The sequence below is a fragment of the Vanessa atalanta genome, chromosome 6, assembly GCF_905147765.1.
Source record: "Vanessa atalanta chromosome 6, ilVanAtal1.2, whole genome shotgun sequence".
Classification (NCBI taxonomy): Eukaryota; Metazoa; Arthropoda; class Insecta; order Lepidoptera; family Nymphalidae; genus Vanessa; species Vanessa atalanta.
In genome coordinates, this window is record NC_061876.1 from 12,422,875 (window position 1) to 12,442,886 (window position 20,012).

The 20,012-nt window shown below is 31.7% G+C and overlaps 2 protein-coding genes across 4 annotated transcripts in view; both read left to right on the top strand.

Annotated features, from left to right (window-relative positions):
- The first annotated feature begins 226 nt into the window (after window positions 1-226).
- Window positions 227-3,311, top strand: LOC125064618 (dolichyl-diphosphooligosaccharide--protein glycosyltransferase 48 kDa subunit). Its single transcript, XM_047671765.1, has 7 exons — window positions 227-423; window positions 567-805; window positions 924-1,166; window positions 1,527-1,670; window positions 2,099-2,260; window positions 2,625-2,855; window positions 3,036-3,311. Exons 1-7 carry the CDS (start codon window positions 294-296, stop codon window positions 3,192-3,194), a joined length of 1,308 nt encoding a protein of 435 aa, XP_047527721.1. The 5' UTR covers window positions 227-293; the 3' UTR covers window positions 3,195-3,311.
- Window positions 3,312-3,643: 332 nt separating this feature from the next.
- The window catches only part of LOC125064616 (leucine-rich repeat flightless-interacting protein 2), a 33,387-nt gene continuing 17,018 nt past the window's right edge, over window positions 3,644-20,012 (top strand). Inside the window, exons 1-2 of one of the 3 annotated variants that reach the window (XM_047671762.1) lie at window positions 3,644-3,991; window positions 5,788-5,885. In XM_047671762.1, coding sequence (XP_047527718.1) covers window positions 5,808-5,885 — 78 coding nt within the window. In that variant the 5' untranslated portion in view covers window positions 3,644-3,991; window positions 5,788-5,807. Of the gene's footprint in view, window positions 3,992-4,157; window positions 4,331-5,787; window positions 5,886-12,699; window positions 13,337-20,012 lie in introns of those variants that run through there. The other 2 variants (XM_047671761.1, XM_047671760.1) reach the window with 2 other exon arrangements.

Sequence of the window (20,012 nt, forward strand, 5' to 3'; positions counted from 1 at the left end):
CAGATAAAATAAACAAAAGATAAAACTCGTATAGTATATGTCATAAGTGTTATGTAATTATTTAATAATTAAATAATGGGAACAGAAGGAGTCGATACTCATTATTGAAATATTTTTGGGTATTATTTGGAATCAAAAGTGTTAATTTTTCTATTTAATTTCTATTTTCAAATTATATTTGCTTACAGACAGCTTTTTATTGTCTGTTGGCTATTGAACACGTCAGTAAGCCGTTCATACGACAATGTCAAAAAATAAATCGGAATAGGTAGCGGTTTATTACAGCAACAAAAATGAAGATTTCACTTATTTTAGGTCTAATAGCGTGCTTTTCAATAGCATGTGCCGAACAAGAGACTTTAGTACTAGTGGATAATTTAAATATAAGAGAAACTCATTCTCAATTTTTTAAATCTTTGCAAGGTAAGCAACGCAAATCGATTGTGTGTCGTGTCGATAAGATGCCGGCTCATTTAGAAAATTAAATTTATATTTATTAAATTTTATCAAAATAAGTACTACATAGAGCCTTTTTGACCAATTTCATCATTTTATACTAATTTCAGATCGTGGCTACAGCCTAACTTTTAAGTTGGCCGACGATGCTAACCTAGTGCTCTCGAAGTACGGAGAATATTTGTACAAGAATCTTATAGTGTTTTCGCCTTCTGTTGTTGAATTCGGTGGTCAACTTGACACGGAAGGTATCACGAAGTTTATTGATGATGGTGGCAATGTCCTCATGGCTGGCAATTCTGTGGCAGGAGATGTATACAGGGAAATTGCTTCAGAATGTGGTTTTGAGGTGAGAGTTAATGAAATATGTATCTTGGAAAAATACTGTATAAATGGGCATTTGCATTATATTATCCAAAACTAATAGGGGTACTTCTTACTAAACTTGATTTTTCTATAATTTTCAGATGGATGAAGAGTCAGCGGCGGTGATAGACCACTTTAATTATGACGCTCTAGATGAAGGTGATCATACAAGAATTGTTGTATCACCTAAGAACCTCATCAATGCTCCAACCATTATTGGTACACAGAACACACAACCATTGTTGTTTGAAGGTACTGGGTTGATCTTGGATAAGGATAATAGTTTGGTTATGCCAATACTAACAGCTGATAGCACTGCATACAGCTACAATCCTAAGAGTCTGGTTTGTATATTATTAATTTCTATATTCTGCTTAAAATAATGTTCTTCTTTTAAATTTAGAATTATTAATATACAAAATTAAAATCTTAACTTTAAAGATAACATACACATATATATCTTAAATTTCAAGTATTGTTATTTATAATAATATTATTTCCAAAATGTATGCAACAATTTAGTTTGAATCTCTATGTATTGATAAGTCTCTATCTCTAAAATAATTCCTACTACTAAAGTCATATTTCATATCAAGTATTTTAGATAAAGTTTTTACTAAAGGTTATACTAATTCTATTTAAAAAATTGTCAACTGTTAAAGTTATTAATTTTGACTATTTTACAAATAAATGTAATTTTACAGGTAAAAGAGTACCCTCATGCTGTGGGTAGGAAGACTGTGCTGATAGCTGCTCTGCAAGCCAGAAACAATGCCAGAATTATTTTCAGTGGGTCACTGTTCTTCTTTTCTGATGAAGCCTTTAATTCTCCTGTAGCCAAAGTTCATGTAAGTTTTGTATTGCAGTATTTTTTTTGTGAATTCTTTTGATTTCAAATGTTAAATACATTTATATTATGTTAAATACATTTATTTTATATATAGAATTGATTTTATTATATAGAAATATATGAATATGATAATTTCTATGTGTCCATGTTTCAAGGCTTCATTAAAAAGTGTAAAAAATTAGTTGTTTTGGAGATTGGTGTCATATAGAATGACTATGAGCAGTGGTGAAATCTTAATATCATATGACCCATCTAGCAAAAAATACTATATTTAATAAAACAAAAAAAATATTAGCATAATAAAAAATCCGATTGCAGTTGTTATCATTTATTAAATATTATTATTTTATCTAATTGTACTTATATTTATAACATTGAATAGATTAATAATAACTGCTTATATTTTTAGTTTTATTATTTTTACAGGGTGATAAAACAAAAGCATCTCTTTCTGGTAACAAAGCTCTTGCAGTACACTTGAGCGAGTGGGCGTTCGGCGAGCGAGGTCAATTGCGCGTGCGCCGCGTTCATCATCACCGCCAGGGCGAGAAGCAGTCATCTAATACCTATACTATAACTGATACTGTGGTTAGTAGGCCTAAGATGTATTTTTACTATAGTTTTTGTTTTTTAGCCTCAGCACTTTCTTCGCAACAATGGTGTGAAGAAAATACTTATTTCACGTAAATTAAAGCATCAATATCTTAACCCTTTCTTATATTCCAATTCTATACTAAAATTGAATTTGTATTTGACCAGTACTTAGTGTGATAATTGATTGATTAACAGATATCCAAACACAAGCAATCCTGTATACATAATTATACAAACACATTCATTGTTATAGTTATAATCATCAATATTAATTGCTAATTATTTATTTATATAAGATTAGATGATAGAACATTATGAAAATCCTTTTTCTTTTATCTAATCTAATTTTGTTATACAGGTTTACAAAATTGAAATCGAAGAGTTGAAGAATGGCAAATGGCAACCATTTGAAGCTAATGATGTGCAATTGGAGTTTGTCAGAATTGATCCTTTCATCCGCACCACACTTAAAAAGAAACCTAATGGAGTCTATGAGGGTATCTTCAAAGTTCCTGATGTCTGGGGTGTCTATCAGTTCAAAGTTGATTATGATAGAATAGGATATACTAGACTATATCATTCAACACAGGTAAATAATTGGCATTAATGATTATAATTATTTTCTAATAAAATAACTCAATGTAGAGTACAGCTGCCTCTTTTGATTAAATCGATTTTGTTATGATTATTTTTTTAAAGTCAATAATGCTATAGAGTAGACAACTTTTAATTTTATCATCAAATATTTATTACTCTTATATGTTTTTAGGTGTCTGTTCGTCCATTGCAACACACACAGTATGAGAGATTCATACCAAGTGCTTACCCATACTATGTGAGTGCTTTCTCCATGATGGTTGGAGTATTCCTGTTTTCGTTTGTCTTCCTCTATTACAAGGAGGAGACACCCAAGAGCAAGAGTGAATAAACTTAGAAATTATTTATACATTTTCTAATTTCTTGTTGTGCGTGTGTGTATAGTTGGAATACAATTGTCGTAAAAGTTATGATATAATTATGAAAAATAAAATGTTCACAAATATTATTTTATATTCTTTTATTCATTTATATTTGAATTATATTACAAGTTAAATAAAAACATCGTTTATTGCACAATGACATACAAGACAAGTTGTTTTAGTTGTAATATTCCATAACATAGTAAGTATCCGGCGAAATAATACTAAAATCAAACATCATACTGATTTAAGACTGATATTCAAATGTTTTAATAAAATTAAATATTTAAGTATAACTCAATTATATTGAACTACAATTGAGTAGTAAATAAATAAAACCTGAAAAAATTAATTTTATTTCCAATGATGAATGAAGCCATACCTTAACTGACATTCCAGTCTTGAACGCAACGGTTTTAAATGGCAGAAAAAAATGGCATGCTTGTCATAGAATGTCTTAATTTTTCGTAAAAATAGTTCGATTTTAAACATTTCACTCGCTGAAAACGATTTAATTTTATATATTTATACACATTGGTGCCAACAGACTCCTCATTATTTATAGAATTTGTGTACATACGTATCTGTTAATGTGAATCGTGTAGGCAGTGATTTGATTTCCCCGTAATACTTTAAACTGGCCTTTTTCAATGTTTGCATTTTAGTTTTTATCCAATAAGAGAAACCAGTGAAGGTCTTTACATATTTGTGTTAAAAAGTTGCAGTGGTTGTAAAAGTGATGTGTTTACATCTGTAAATTGTCTCCGTAAGTATGATGTCATTGTAGTGACTGCCATTAAAAATATGTTGGCTTTGTGCCCACCCGTTTTCCTGCTAGTATTATAATTCTAATAATGTTTTGTGAAAACAACCACGCGGAAAAGCACAACGAACCCTCTAGGTTATAGCTAGCTTGTACTAGATAAATATGTAAATGAGATCTCTCACTGTTCTGAGAGGATTAGAAAGCATTTTTGCATCTGGTGCATGGTGGTAGTGCATAAATATAGTGAAAGAATATAAAATTCTGTTCTACAGTCTTTGTGGTAAAAAGTTTATAAAAACCAAAACAATTAATCGGAGATGGTCAATTTGCAAGAGAATAGTAAGTAAACTTAAAAGTATTTCTGTCTGGTAATCTAGGCATATACTTGTCATTGATACTTGAAAAATTAAAGTATTGGTTGCATATATAATATAATATTTATGCTATTATTATGCTTAATACAAAATTGTTGATTAAAATCAATATAAGTACAAAATGGTAATACAAATTAAATATGCAATTTTTGTTTGTGCGATAGAAATAATTTACTTTCAGTTCACACTAATATATTATTAAAATGATGAAAGGCAGAGAATTTCTCAAAATGTTACTTTAAAAGTAAAATAAATAACTTTATTAGTAGCAAATCAATCTCGATTCATGTACTTTGTCACAATTTGTCTGAAGTGTGAAATTGATCACAAGCAAGTGATAACCTTATTTCAACCTGCCTGCTATGATAAGAATGTGTGCATACTATGGGAACACTTTTTGAATGTGAGCTTTTATGGTGATAACGGTTTACATAATACTAGATATATGTATATTTCTAAATATACAATTATGTATAGAAATTGAAAATTAAGATATCATTTGTTATCATTGACAGGCAAACTTAATTAATTTAAATTCAAATGTTACCTAAATGATAAGAAAGGAATTTAGACTATTCATATTGTAGAACTTCTGAAATTGTATCCATATTATTTTATTCACAAAAGTTTTGAAACTCATCTAGGCAGCATTTACTCTATATAACTTTAACTGTAGTATGTATTGTGAATCTCTGTCTATCAGTCAGTTACACTCTTGCCGATAAACCACTTATTTGATATCTATCATTTAACAATAATTTACAATTGATAAATGTATAAAAGATTTTTCATACCAAGCAAGGTTAGTTAATAATAATCAAGAGGAAATATTACAATGAATAATTATTAGTGAACGCAAGCATAGTGCAAATATAACTAGGTGTTTACTAAAAGGATATTGCAGTAATTAGAAACTTGGTTTACAATATTATTTTGTACATATGTTATAATTTAATGTTTCCATTATTTTTCATCCTTAGAATTGACCACTGTGCAACATTTTGATGTTGAAAAATATTATGATCAAGGGCGTAGACAAATTAATTTTATTTAGGTGAAGCAAATTCTATCATATATCTTTTGTCAATCTTTTATAATGTGATCCATTAAATTGTTGCATCTCATGCAACTTATATAAATCTTTATGTAAGTTTTATTTCATTAAGAATATTCTTTATAGAATTCTAAAACGAGGAATTAATAAATTATTAATGTTAAACAATTATTATTATTTATATTGACAATGCCATTCATTATTGTTTTTTCTAAAAACTAATATAAATGAAGGTAACGCAAAGCATTGGATTTGATAAAAGTACTATAGAAACATTTTACTAACAACAAGGAAGACTTATGAAAGTTAATAAAATATAAAAAAATTGTTTTAAATTTCCAAATTAAATTAACAAAAATTTTGTTTAGCGAGTGTAGCGACAGTCAAGATGGACCCGTCGCGGCGCCAGCGCACCCAGACCAAGGCTACGGCGGAGGAGCAGGCACTCGATCAGATTGCTAGAGAGGTCAGTCTTTGATCACATACAAATATATTTGACTCTACAATAACTAGATGATAAGATTTAACAGAGTGCCGTTTTATTAAGCGTTTTAGCTGTATATAATTGAAACTCGTGGATGTATTGGAAAGCAATCTTGAAATATATAAGCTATTAATTAGTGCAAATAATACTAATACCTATGCTATTGTAGACATAAAAAAGTTTTAAAACATTGATCTTAATCCAAGCAACAATAACATAAATCTATTAAATAAACTACACAAACCCATTTACGATTGTTCTTACACAAAACATTGTAGCAATTTAAAATTACATGCACAATTTTAAAACGAATTCTTATTACATGTCATGGATCACTGCATGTTATCGTATTTTCTGGTCGATTAAGAATATGTATGACTCGCGATAAGATTGCGAAACAGTACGAGATAAGACAGCGTACAATTGTTATAAACGATATTATTATGTTTTTCGCTTAATATAAACTGTTTTATTCGTTAAAAATAATCGTGCAAGCCATTCATATGAAAAATTTTGTACATTTTATCTTAAATGCTTACATAACAGTATATGTTATGTAACAAGTAATCGTTTAGTAGCAATTTTAATTGTTATTTAACTTTTATTTAAATAAATGAAAATTAATGTTTAACGTATTTGAAGGTGCGTTATCACTTTTTTATTGTTTTCATATTGTTAACGTACTTTTTTATTAATTGAATATTTATTAAAGATTAAATAAATATACACTAGAACAAAAAAATTAACCGACACAAAAAACAAAAGATAATAGATAACCTTCACTAGTGCTCTTACATTTGTAGCAATATATTCAAATGCATTCACAGAATGACCGACATACTGCTCTGAACATAAAGCTCGCCATTGACATCATCACCTACTTAATTATTTCAAAGGAAATTATTTAGCATCTCAACACGATGTATTTAGTAAACAGCAAGACAACGTACATAGAAGACAACTCGCCTGCACGGAGCGCGATCTCTGTACACTTTGTAATAGATTCATATGAGCGCGTCATACTTACTGTACTGCACAGTGTATCGAATTAAGGTGCCGTCAGAAAAAACTGAGCTATATTATTAACAATGTGTAATATTATATGAAAAAAATATATATTCATGAATATTTTTTCAAAACAATTATTTAACTAACGAAACACTTTTAACTTGATAGCGTCTGCATTCTCTTAAAGTCTTGGGTTTAACCTAACATCCCTCCTTATTTGCAGTTGGGCATATGCGAGCTATGTAAGTGTCAAATGTTAATGCGAAAAAAGTCTAAAATCAAATGTTATTAATATATTTAAAAAAAAAATGCAACAGTCAATCTATTAAAGAGAATAGTAATAACACCAGTATTTTTATGTCACAAATTATACATTTTTGCCCGGTCATGTGAAATCATACTGGATCTTAGTACACCACAGTCTGTTTAAAATTATAAAGCCATCGCAATATCTAAAATGTATGTGTTTTCGTATTACGCTTGATTTAATTTTTTTCTACGTATAAGCACGACGTACCCAATGTTCAGTGCACCCATCAGAGGGTGTGAATTGAGACTAGATAAAATTAAACTTCCGCATGCAAACACCTTTGGCGACGTCCCTGATTCACGAGACGATGTACGTTTATTATACTACACTCAAATATTTCACGTGTTATATTTTCATCAAAGGTATTGCCAAGAGAGTAAGATATCATTGGCAATCATATTATAAGTAGCATTGCTATTACTTCGCTAGTCAATATAAATAACAATCAATATTATGTTGTCTTATTTATATTTCAACTAGTTTCCGCAAGCGGCTTTGCCCACGGGTCTTGTGTTTGGTATCCTGTGCTTTGGCTTATCTCTCTTTAAACTTTCATCAAAATCTGTCCAGCGGTTCTTGCGTGATTAAACAGCCTTTAATTCCTGTGTATTATTTAAAGGACAAGATTTGGAACTTACCCATTTTTCGAATGCTTGTATTAGTATATAATTGAAAATGATCTAAAGTAAAGAATTGTTAACTTTATAAATTTAATCTATTAATGCGTTCACAAGTTTCCCCGATGACCGTTTTGAAACAAGACGAGAGAATGCCGAAATAGCCCCGTCCCCGGCCCTCAGCTATTTAGGAGAACACCTTTCTCGTTCCATGTTTTGCTCGTGGTGCATACGATGTTGTTAATTGCGAAACGTCTGCGACAGGTATATGTACCATTATTATAACATAGATATATTGATAACTAGACGACCCGACAGGCGTTGCCCATGCCCAGTCCTAACTATGAATACTGAATTAATATACGTATATTAAATCTCATAAAGCATACGTATGCTTATTGTATAATTGAATATGGCTAATAAGGTTTCTTGAAATATTCTAATTAATTCCTAAGAATTTTCTCTTGACAAACAAAACAAGAATGTTAGCCATATTGGTCCAGCCTTCCAAGCGCCTGACCAAAGGAAATAGGGATTAGTATATACGTACATATATATATTTATGAACAATATTCAATTTGAGTAAAACTAATGTAGTAACGTTAAAAAATCAATGATTGACCGCCCTTCAAAAAAAGTCGAATATAAAAATAAAATAATATACATAGTAAAATTGTGATTTTTACAATAGTAACTTGCTTTAAATAAAAATAGTGATAGCGTATATGAACGATTTATAAACCTGTCTCGTATTCTTTATCAACTGGTCGGAGAAGGAAACGTCTCTATAGGTCACTTGTTTCGACGAACGAACGGGAATATCTTTCCGCGAAAACATTTATGTATATTATGTACATACGGAAACCGCAACGATTTCGAACTGATAAGTTTACGTAAATACGTATAAAATATTATAATAACTTCAATGTATATGTCATTTATGTAATAAAAATATAAAACTCTTTCTTGAGTTACGTACTATAGCTGTTGTCGTAATCATTCAATTAATAATAATTTAATTGTAATTGAATAATATACTTATGTAATTTAATCGGTTAATACAGTCCCTACTGAGATTCTTACCGCTTCTAGGTGGATTCTAGGTAAGATCTACATTCATTATTATTGATTTAAAAACTTACTTAAAAACCTCTATTAATTAGGGAATATTTTGATTTTACCGTAATTCAATTTTATAAAGTACAGTAGGATTTCCTTCCGATGTTTGCCTATCAATATATAAATATCTATAAATGCTCCTTGAATGGTTGTTTTGATCATTATTTCAGAAGAAAAGATGGATTAACGAAATTAATTTATCTATAAAATAATCATTGGTTTATGAAATAGATAGATTAAGACATAGAAATAGAATATTTATATATATTTACTAAATAAATAGTGGATATGTGTTTAAGAAAGTATTTGAAGTAGAATTTTAAAAATTACAATTCTCTCGTATGAAAGAAAATAGAATTCAATTCTGTATGTACGGACTCAGAGCGCTTTTTTCTGTAATCCAAATAAATTTAAATAAAGATCTCATGCAAAACTGTAGTAACTGTGCTTTAAACTTTCATAAAGAGTTCAAGTAATAGGTACGTACCGTTATATGATTTATGCGGATAAAATCTGACCTTCATTGTTTTATACGTTATGGTACAATTATTTGTGAAATTTTGAAAAGAGTTTACTGCTAAAAAAATCCACATGTTTCTTTCAACGAGAAGGAGAGCCAGCTGGTGTATAAATGTACACTTTTGCCTTTGTTATATTTATCTATAAACTTTATAAAATCGGTCACTCTATGCCTGTATTAGGTATCTCCGCTAATTTCTTATAACCACTAAACGGACTTTGATACGGTTTATACTAATATATAGATAAAAAAGAGAAAGGTTTGTCTATTATATAATTAGAAAATATATTGAACAAAACTATGGTATTAACTTCAAACTGTAGCAGAAAATTGTAGGTCTTCAAAAGGTCTATAGCAAAGCCTGGGATGACACGGGTATTCGTTCTAAGATCATACCTATTTTTAAAAATAACAGCCTAGCAAAAACTAGGTTATTTGCTAAACTCGTTTTTATTGTCTCCAATTCATTATATTAATCCTTATTCAGATAAATATATTAGTTGCTTAAAAGTTACCCAAATTTTATCTGTGTTTGACGTGACGCAGACGAATTTTATCTGTGTTTCACCATAAAATTAAAATTGAATCCATTTTTTATATTATTCATATATTTATATCATTTAAGATATACTTATATAATCTAAAAAATAAATAAAAGTCATACAATAAATATTGGAAGCTAAGATGTTACGTCCATTGTGTAGTTACACTGGTTCATTCTTTCTTCAAACTGGGAGTAAAAGTACTAAGTATTACTGTTTGGCAGTATCAGTACAGTATAGACTATCTGATGAGTTAGTGGTAAACTACCTTGTATAAATCCCTACCATATAAATTGGCTTGTATAAATCCCTACCACCAAGTAAAACGTTAATTAACCGTAAAAAATGTATTATTCTTATAGGTGAATAGCCTTTAGCCCAGCGATGGAACTATATCCATCTGTTTCCTGTTTCTGTTAAGATACGAATATTATTAAAAATCCCTGCTTGTTTGCCCTACATTTTGTTACTGGTAAGAATAGTTAATGTTTTTTTGTCACGAGATTTGTTTGTAATAATCCTTATTCCTGTAACTGAACTGAACGCTAATCTTGTACTCGGGTCCAATCGATCCCGTGTTCCAGATTCAGTTTGAAGTCAACGTCCTGAACCCTGTATAATTTATACGACATTTTATAGCAAAGTAATATATTTATCGTTTGATGAAAAGTTCTAAAGAAAAGCCTGTGAAAATTATTGTGTTAATTAAATGGAAAAGCTGACCTTTGTAATCACAATTGCTCGGTGTAAAATATTATACGTCACGAATAACGAAGTATGTAAAGTATATATAAGTATTATTTTCATGATTATTTAAAATTTATGGAATGTGGCAAGACTCAAAAACAGAGAAAGTTACTCTTAAGTAATTTAAAAGCATGTTTGTTCGATGTTAGATTTGTTCAGAGTATTCTATCAGATCCTTTATCTGAATCTGCCAGTATGCTCCTGGAATTCTATGTAATGGCTATTAATATTAAATTAAAATTTAAAATTTGAAGGCTAAGTGCTAAATAGACTTCATCAGTGTTTACTACCGCCCATAGATGGTGACCATAATAAATTTTAGGGATTCTTCACATCGTCAATGCGCCACTAATCTTAACAAGTTTAGATGGTAACACCTTTACCTGTAACACACCGGTACACAGGTTTTAACTGAACTTAACAAGATAAGCTAACACACATACAAAGTATTGTTGTTTGGTGGTAGAATAAGTGATACATGGCTTATACCTACTTAAACAGGATCGAACAACCACCAACAGTCATAATAAAATATGACTTGATAATGTGGTTTCCTATATACGCCAAGTGTTACATAACATATCACTCGAAAATATCGCATTTGTACTATTATAGATAAAAGTTGATAATTATGTTCTTATTGTTCATAGACAGGCATCAATCAATTCGGTAGTGCCGTAAACATGCGAAATTTCGTCATCCTTATAAAATTGTGTAACTCTCAACGAGGGTGGGATTACGCAATATTGTGTATTAAAAAGCAATATATTATATCAATATTTTTTCAAGAGTTGATTTACGTCCCAGGTCTCTATAGTTCCGTGGGAAATAATATGATATGCATATTGGAAGGATAAGTTAGGTTGTAAAATCCAGTACCCTAGGTCTCAGCTCCGTCTCGTCTGTAAACGCTGACGTCAGATATCGATCCGTCTGCCTCAAACCCCTGGGTGGGAGGAGGCGGTCTGGCTGATGCAATTCCTACATTTTGTGTCAAGTATAATAACAATTGTAATGCAATATTTCCATGTAATCATTAAATGTGCTATTAAACATAAAATAATTGAAGTCCCAAAAAGATTGAAACCATATTTTTATTGTATTCATTGTTTTTTGCGTTCATAAAAAATACACTATATTTAGCCAAATATAGAGATTTATCCGTGAGCGCGAAATCATAAAATATTACGAAACATCAAGATAATTAAAATAATAAGTCACGCCAATTAAATCAAGTACACTTTTATTACGCCGCTTCGCAAATAACGAGTCGACGATTTTAATTTGTATTTGAATACATACCTCATTTTTCTATTGCGTTTTAACTGGAATAGTGGTTTGAGTGTACACCCTCGCAGTAAACTCAACCCACACCACTGAAATTAACTGCGTTCTACTTTTCCATTTCTAAAGTAATATATAACTATAGTTTATACAAATAATTATTTCTGCGAATTGTTTTTGAACAGTAAGAGGTTTCTCTTAAAAAAAAAAAACGAATTAGTTTTCGGTGAATATTCGAGGCTATTTTTTGTTCTTAGATTTTTTGTTGCAGATCTTGCTCGTGGGTCTTATTCTAACTTATATTTGAAGATAGACCCATTAATACATTATTCTTTGAATTGAATTCCTGTTGTTTTAAAAATATACGAGTTTATATGACAATGATTCCTTCACTTTTTGACCTAGATTACGACGTAGGAGATCGCCTTGTCTATATCGAAGCAAAAATAATAATCATACTGTTACATTATTACTTCAATAATAATGTCTGAAATCTTTATGCAGCTTGTCTATAAATCTCTAGGAACTCTTTCAGCGGGCGGTCACTTCGAGTAAAGGGGGATGGTTTCATGGGCGGGCGGCTGGAGAGGGGCACTCTGTATGGGAGGGGGCACCAGCGTCAACGACCGCCACTCGGTTGTCTGCGATCGCGAGAGGAAACCGTTTGCTGCATCGTGCAACTTAAACTTGCCAGTCGCCAGTTTAATGTTATTTAGCTTCTTTGCACGCGCGTGATTAATCGAATATTCGCTCCTACGTCGCGCTGAATGGCCGTGCCTCTTTAGACGTTTTGAATTCTTGGGATGGCGCGCTCGCTCCGGTGGTACGTGATTTATTGAGTTACACGTGCTTACGTTTACCGACGTTACGTTGACGGACGATCCCTAGTGTGCAGGTTTCAGTGACACCGCGTGACAGTGTGAGCTGCATCGATCGAAAATAGATGCGTTTTTATTTATGAGCGATGCTCCGCTAACGATTGTGTTCCTCGTGTTAGGAAAAAGTGAATAATGTATATATAAGAGGATTTCTCCAATTTGTTTGACTATTTGGTTATGATGGTTCGGCTCGGCTTAGCGATGGTCGTCGGTGTCGCGCCGGCCCTCGTGTCATGGTGGAGAGGCCAAGGCCCCTGGCTGCCTCCACCTTTGACTGATCAGAGTCCATGTTCAGAGAAGTCGCTGAAGTGGCCGGCCAGAAGATCGCCTTCATTGTCAGATTGTTTGGAGAGTGCCAGCGACGAGGACTCCGCCCGCTCGGTTGTGTGCCACGTGAGACCTAAATTAGTAAGTAAAGAATGATGACCTTATTTATCTGGCGTAAAAATAGCTGTATGTACCCACGAAAACTGCTTACATAAATATTAAATCATGTTGATATAGTACGGTATAGTAATAAAATACATATTTATGTTATTTTAATACTATAAACATTTTGTGACCTGTGCTGTAAGCATAATACATGGAAGGAAGGCTTATGCGTATGATTACCCAATTTCTGTTTTGGGGTTCCGCAGCGCTGGTTATAACTTTCGCTCAGACGTTGTTATTTATTCGCTTCTCCGTATTATTTTAATCGTATTAATAGTTTAAATATAAAGTATTATTCTTATTGAAGACTAGAAATACTGAAATTTTCTTTTCTAATATAAAGTAGTTTTTATTGCTGTTTCAATTAATTTTCTGTTTAAAACACGCAGTATAAAGTCTAACAGTGATTGTCAGATTGGATAGATTCAGAGCTCCCATCGAACGTTCCTGACCGGTTTTGTGCTCCGTCCTCTGCGAAAAAGAAAGCGCAATTTACATAACAATTTGGAGATCGTATTTCGGCGACATCATTGTGAATGATATTTATCTGAGAAATTAGCTAATGTTATCCATATATATATTGTTATGTAATACATAGAGTATTTTCTATACAATGTCGATAATTTGCATAAACAATTAAACATCTCCAAATGCCGCGGATTCGGTTTAGGTACATATTGCACGATATTGATATAGATTGCTTTGTACACAATCTCTGAACTAATTAGTCGGAAGTAAAAATAATAATAATATACATATATATTCATAATAGGGCTTAAGAAGCGGAACGATATTCTTCATCTGATTAAGAGATTTTATACCAGGATTGGCATCGCATTCTCGAGTCGTTTTATTCATTGAGCCCACACGAGAATTCCTCAAGTCTGATTAAACTAATCATTCGTCGGACATATTATCATTTTCAACGAGCGATGACGACATATCTCGTCTACTTTGCAGACAATACTTACTGGTCACTGTACGTTTACGCTGTACGTGACCAGAGGCATATAACCGAGCACGAGTACGTCCGCGTTGCAAAATTGCAAATCAGCAAAAAATATGTTGCTTTCGTTTGTCCTCATGTTTATATACTTTATGATTAATATGTGTCTTATTGGTATAAGTTAAGAACTTTCTTCTTAATAGGAGAAATCTTTGCGCTGATTTGTAAAATATAATATTAAATAAATTTTTTTTACTGAATAATTCAAATCGGAAAGCAGCTGACAAACTATTATAGTTAGTTAATTATACAATCAAATTAATGTAACAGTAACAGTAAATTGTCTAGACACATCTTATATATTAATAGCGTAAGCCGATTTTTAGTTATAATCCTATAGTTATGGGACGATAGCTGCACGTAGAAGATCGATTATGAAGGTTGTCTTATTTTGAAGAGCTCCAGCCTTGCAGAAAATTAAAGAGGATTCTTGATTGCAATTTATTATAAAAAAAGTTACTGGCAGGATAGAGACCTAAAAAAGACGTATGTAAAACGTGCGAACAGACGTCAGCTTACAATGAAATTAAATCAGAACAAAACCTGCCATAGATTTTGAAATTCCTAAAAATCTGTTGAATAAACGCGAATTTTTGTTGGTGATCCACCAGTATTCTTAATAATCTAATTCATCAATGTGGACCGAGTTTATTTCAAATTCCAAAGTGGTTTCCAAGGTGGCTCATCGCAAAATTATTATTAGCATAATTAAGTCATAAATCTGAACTAGGAAAGACAAATTAATTTAAACATACTTATTATCCTTATAGTAAATGAATTATAAGATAAATTATTAATACATCTATTCATATCTATTACATATTTAGTTACTAGGCACTCACTTATCATTTATTCTACCACCGAATAGTACTTATTAATACGATTTTCTCAAAGTCCTTTGGCAACAATTTTTTGACAGCGAAAATGTGACATTATCTTTAGGCGTCGGTGACCACTTACCATCAGGCGATCCGTTATATAAAAAAAAGAATACAACAGTCATCAATCCCATACTGCAAAGACGAGCGTTCATTGAGAGATTCAATTCACGTGAGTGACGATTCAGTTGAGATATGCTCGATTTATGAACCCGAACGAAGGAACGCATAAAGTAAAAATATAAATGCATTAGAATTCATATTCCTGTATCAGACAAAAATAAACTCAAACGATGACTCAGTATAGTTTATTTTATACTCTCATAGATGTGTCGTAGGAATTTAAATCGTCGAGTTGAGAAGATTAGTGTTGTTTGAAAATAAATGATCCAAACATTGTTAATCTTATGTCAAATATCGTGATTTTGTGATAAAAGAGTTTTATTGAACAGTGAGACACTTACTGGAACTTTAAATTAAAATTAATAAATATATAATGCGTATGATACGCTAATTAAATAAGAGAGCGCTCGTAATTATAAAAACTGTACGTACTGTAACGAGCGTTGTATAATAAGTATAATTAATTAATTTCATATTTATGTTATGAATGCGTTTTATTTCTGCAAGGAATATAGCTTTAATATTTTTTGTAAAAATGTATTCGTTTCATTTATGGAACGCTTATAAATTAAGTTATCTATACTAATATTATTGTTTTACTTAGTGGTAGGACTTTGTGCAAGTCCCTCGGGGTAGGTACCACCCACTTATTAGATATTCTACCGTCAATCAGTATTGTTGCGTTCCAATTGCATGGATGAGTGAGCCAGTGTGACTACAGTCACAAAGAATGTAACAATTTAGTCATCTTATCCCAAGGTTGGTGGTGCATTGGCGATGTATGGAATGGTTAATATTTTTTACAGCTTGGTGTGTCTTACCATCAGGTGTCCCATTTGCTCGTCCGTCGTATATAACTTAAATATATTATAAATGCGAAAGTAACTGTCTGTTTGTTGCTCTTTCATGGCCAAACCACTGAACGGGATTTGATGTGATTTGGTTTGAAGCAAGCTTGAACTCCAAGGAAGGACATCTCTATGTCCTTCAAGAGACAACTAGTTAAAAACATGTTTTGTTAGCAGTAATTGATTTTTTTTCTAATTGTTATTCGATATAATTACTTAGTAAAAGGTTATCTTTTTATAAAAGCTAAATTACGAACTTTTTATTGAACTTGATATGGTACATAAACTCTTCCGTTGTAACTGGATTTTTTATTCCTAATTTAACGAGCAGACATTTTACACTGACGTAAGTGCAAATTTGTTCTGAAAATAACTTGAAATTAATCAAATAAATATCAATCAAATAATAATAAAAAAAAGTAATTATTATAGAGTCGTATCACATAAATATACGTTGAGCATAATAAGATATTATATGATTCTACCAATCTACGAGAGCGCATCGAATCCGAATATTTGCTTATATTAAATATTCGCAATTATAATCATAGGTAAGAAAACTCTCGATCAAGTTACATTTCAAACTAAAAGTAAACTACAAATATCGTACATACATGCACATTGTAAACTTATACACTTTTTGCGTTGCTGTTTAATACTATGAAGGTGACATGTACCTACACCTACTGCATATGTATTGTGTATGTAATGTGCATGTTCGGATAAACGTGCCAATCAAAATTATAAATAATATTTTCTATTTGTGAACTACATATATTAATCTTATTGACATGAAATCTAGATCAAACACCGATCATTCACCTTTGCTATTACGAAAGCGTATCTCACGTGCGTGTGCATCGCTTTGATGCCCGCAGATGAGCATCAAATGTCACGGTATTTACGGACACGTCTCGTGCTCGGCTACCTGGTAGTGGTGGACGGACTCGATTACACTCGATTACTATCTCGATTAAGTAGCATTAAGATAAATAGGTGAGTAAAAATAATCATTTTATTATTTTGAATGAAAATAGCACTATCCTTTAACTATTAAAACAGCAGCGAATAAATACTGACATCTAATCATCGCCTTGCCCCATCGACCTGAACAAAAACTATTAATTCTTGGTTTCGATTTTTCGAAGAATAATTACCTAATCGATTACAAACATCACTCAAGCCATCACATCTCCGTCCAACGATCCCGTTCGATCGTCGTACAGTTAAGTGTCCGCGATCGCCTTTTACTCCGTGGGCTCGTTAATTTTTTCCGCGCGTTTAGTTGCGTTCGCGCTGTTTTTTATGTGACAACTTTTCTCGTTGGCCAGTGCTTTGCGGCCTGTGATTTAGACCGGTGCGTTCCGTAAATGCTCTCAAGTGTCCGGAGCGTTTTGTGTTACACGTTTTTTGCAAGTTTTCGTATGTAACCATTATGTTTTCGTAAAACGTTTTACAATTTATCGGTTCAAAAGTGAACGTTGCTTGCGAAAATTAAATTTATCAATCATTGCATTGTGATTGTGGAATGTTTAGAGCACGAACGTTTTGTTGTAGATTAAGTGAAGTGTATGAAACGATACGAAATATACAAATTAGTTTTCCATTTTATGATAGTAATGATTGTTAATGAGAAGTAGCATTTTCGGTTTTATTAGGTAATTGTTTTTTAACTATATCTTAAAAATATGTTTTTAATATAATTCAAAGAAATAGATACTTTTATAGTTTTTACTATTGATAAATAACGAATAGTAAATCAAAAATTTATTTTTTCAAATACATACAAATGTGTCATGCGAGCAACTATCCGTTTTACCTCAGCAAATTATAGCGAAGTACGACAGTCAGCTGTTCGGGTACAATACCACAATACCAAACGAACTGACAATTCCATTGCATTGTGCTGGTTACGGTACCCGTGACGTCCTTGTTCCACTGTCCGCACCGAGATTGCTCGATACCCGATACTGTCGGTGAAAATAAACCTGTGAAATTTAGTGAAGCCGTTACGTTTACTATGTTCGATTAAAATAATCTGCCATCTTCATACTTGTATCTTATTAACTAATAGTCGTAGCCTTCTGATCCATTAATTCTTAGAATGTATGGATCAGAAGGGGCGGTTACTTAGAAGTTTCCATTAAATTCCTGTCAATTGATTTTATAGAATCTAGCAACTATGCATAAATTGCTAAATACTTACCGAATTTAAGTAAACATCCTTATCAATTTCCTGTTTATTATCCTTGATGCTATTGAAGGTCGAAAATTTAATTAAATAATATATTTGGTTTGGTTGAAATTGTATTGATAACAACTCTGTTCCATTTCGATGTTTTTAGTCGTTGTTCTAGGCTTTTCCATTACCCAATTCGTCGAGGTTAGCTTATTATTCATTTTCAATAGCTCTTGTCAAGCGGAACGTAGCCAAATTGGTAACCAAATGCAAAAAATGGTTTTCATCACAAAACAGATCACACCTTATAATTAGATTCTTATTTGTATAGTTTTAACTTGTAGGATATTTATTGCTAGGCTAAGGGCTCCACTCATTATAAAGAGAATGAAAGAGCTTATTCCATGACGCTGCTCCAATGTCGGTTTTCTTATCATACTCTCATGATGTTTTCCTTCACCGCCCTGCACGAGATTAATTATATAAGAAAATTCAGTCGTGCGTGGTTAGAACTGCTAATCTTCTGTTCCGATGCATGTATCCTAACAACTGGGCCATAACGGCTTTGAAAATTCTTAATTAGTGTTCTAGAATTATTCGAATAAAACTTTACTGCGTTATTGTTTATTAGTACTTACTTGTGCTTCGAGTTCCCGTCCAGGTTACCTCTTATCTGTTGTTTTATTTTATTTTATAATTATTATAAGTATGTACATATGTCGTTATCGGCTATTATTTTGCAATACACTTGTTTCCTTTTGATAAGTTCAGTGTCGACTCGTTCGTTGTGTAATTAAAACGATTCGTTGAAATATTGGAAGCTATGTTTATATATATACGTAACGAATTTTAATGTTAATTTAAACTGACCCTCTGTTCCGTTAGAGATAATTTTTTTACTGAAAATCCGTATGATTAAGACATTACAATGTAAACACTTCCGTTGTTCTGACGAAAACGATTTCGAAATGTTTATTCCGGTATTTCGTAACGTCTTAATTACAAATCTTAGCGTTTTTCATTTCTACATTTAAAAGCATTGTATAAACAAATGTACACACTATAGTGACAGATGACATACTACTTTTACGGCCTTATTTACACCTTGCGGCGTTTACAGTTTAGTTTAACCTGTGATTTTCTCTCTTTGCCGTCATTGATTTTCACATTAGAAAGAATGAGACGGAGCATACTAACTCAACAATATTTATGGATAAAATCGTTAGTACCCAGGCCGTTTAGGAACGTAAAGTTGCAAATTTTATATTAACTAGCTAATAATTATCGCCTGTTGTCGAACTCTCTTAACGAGCTTAATGCATATTTAGAGAGCTAATTGTAAATTTTGCTAATGCCTTAAATGCCTTGCTAGTATTGTTTCGAAATTCAAATAAAACTGTTGGTACTATTTGGTCGACTAATATGAAGACTTCGCACACAAAATCATTACAACTTTCTTCCATCGACGTGTTTCATACATTTATTTTGTATAATAAAAAATTGTTAAAAAAAAAAACTGATTAATCGACTTTAAAATGTAAATCGGTACACTTTCGGATAAAATTAGTTTGTCTAAATTCCAAGATATGCGAGGCGAAAGACATACCGTCTAAAAAAT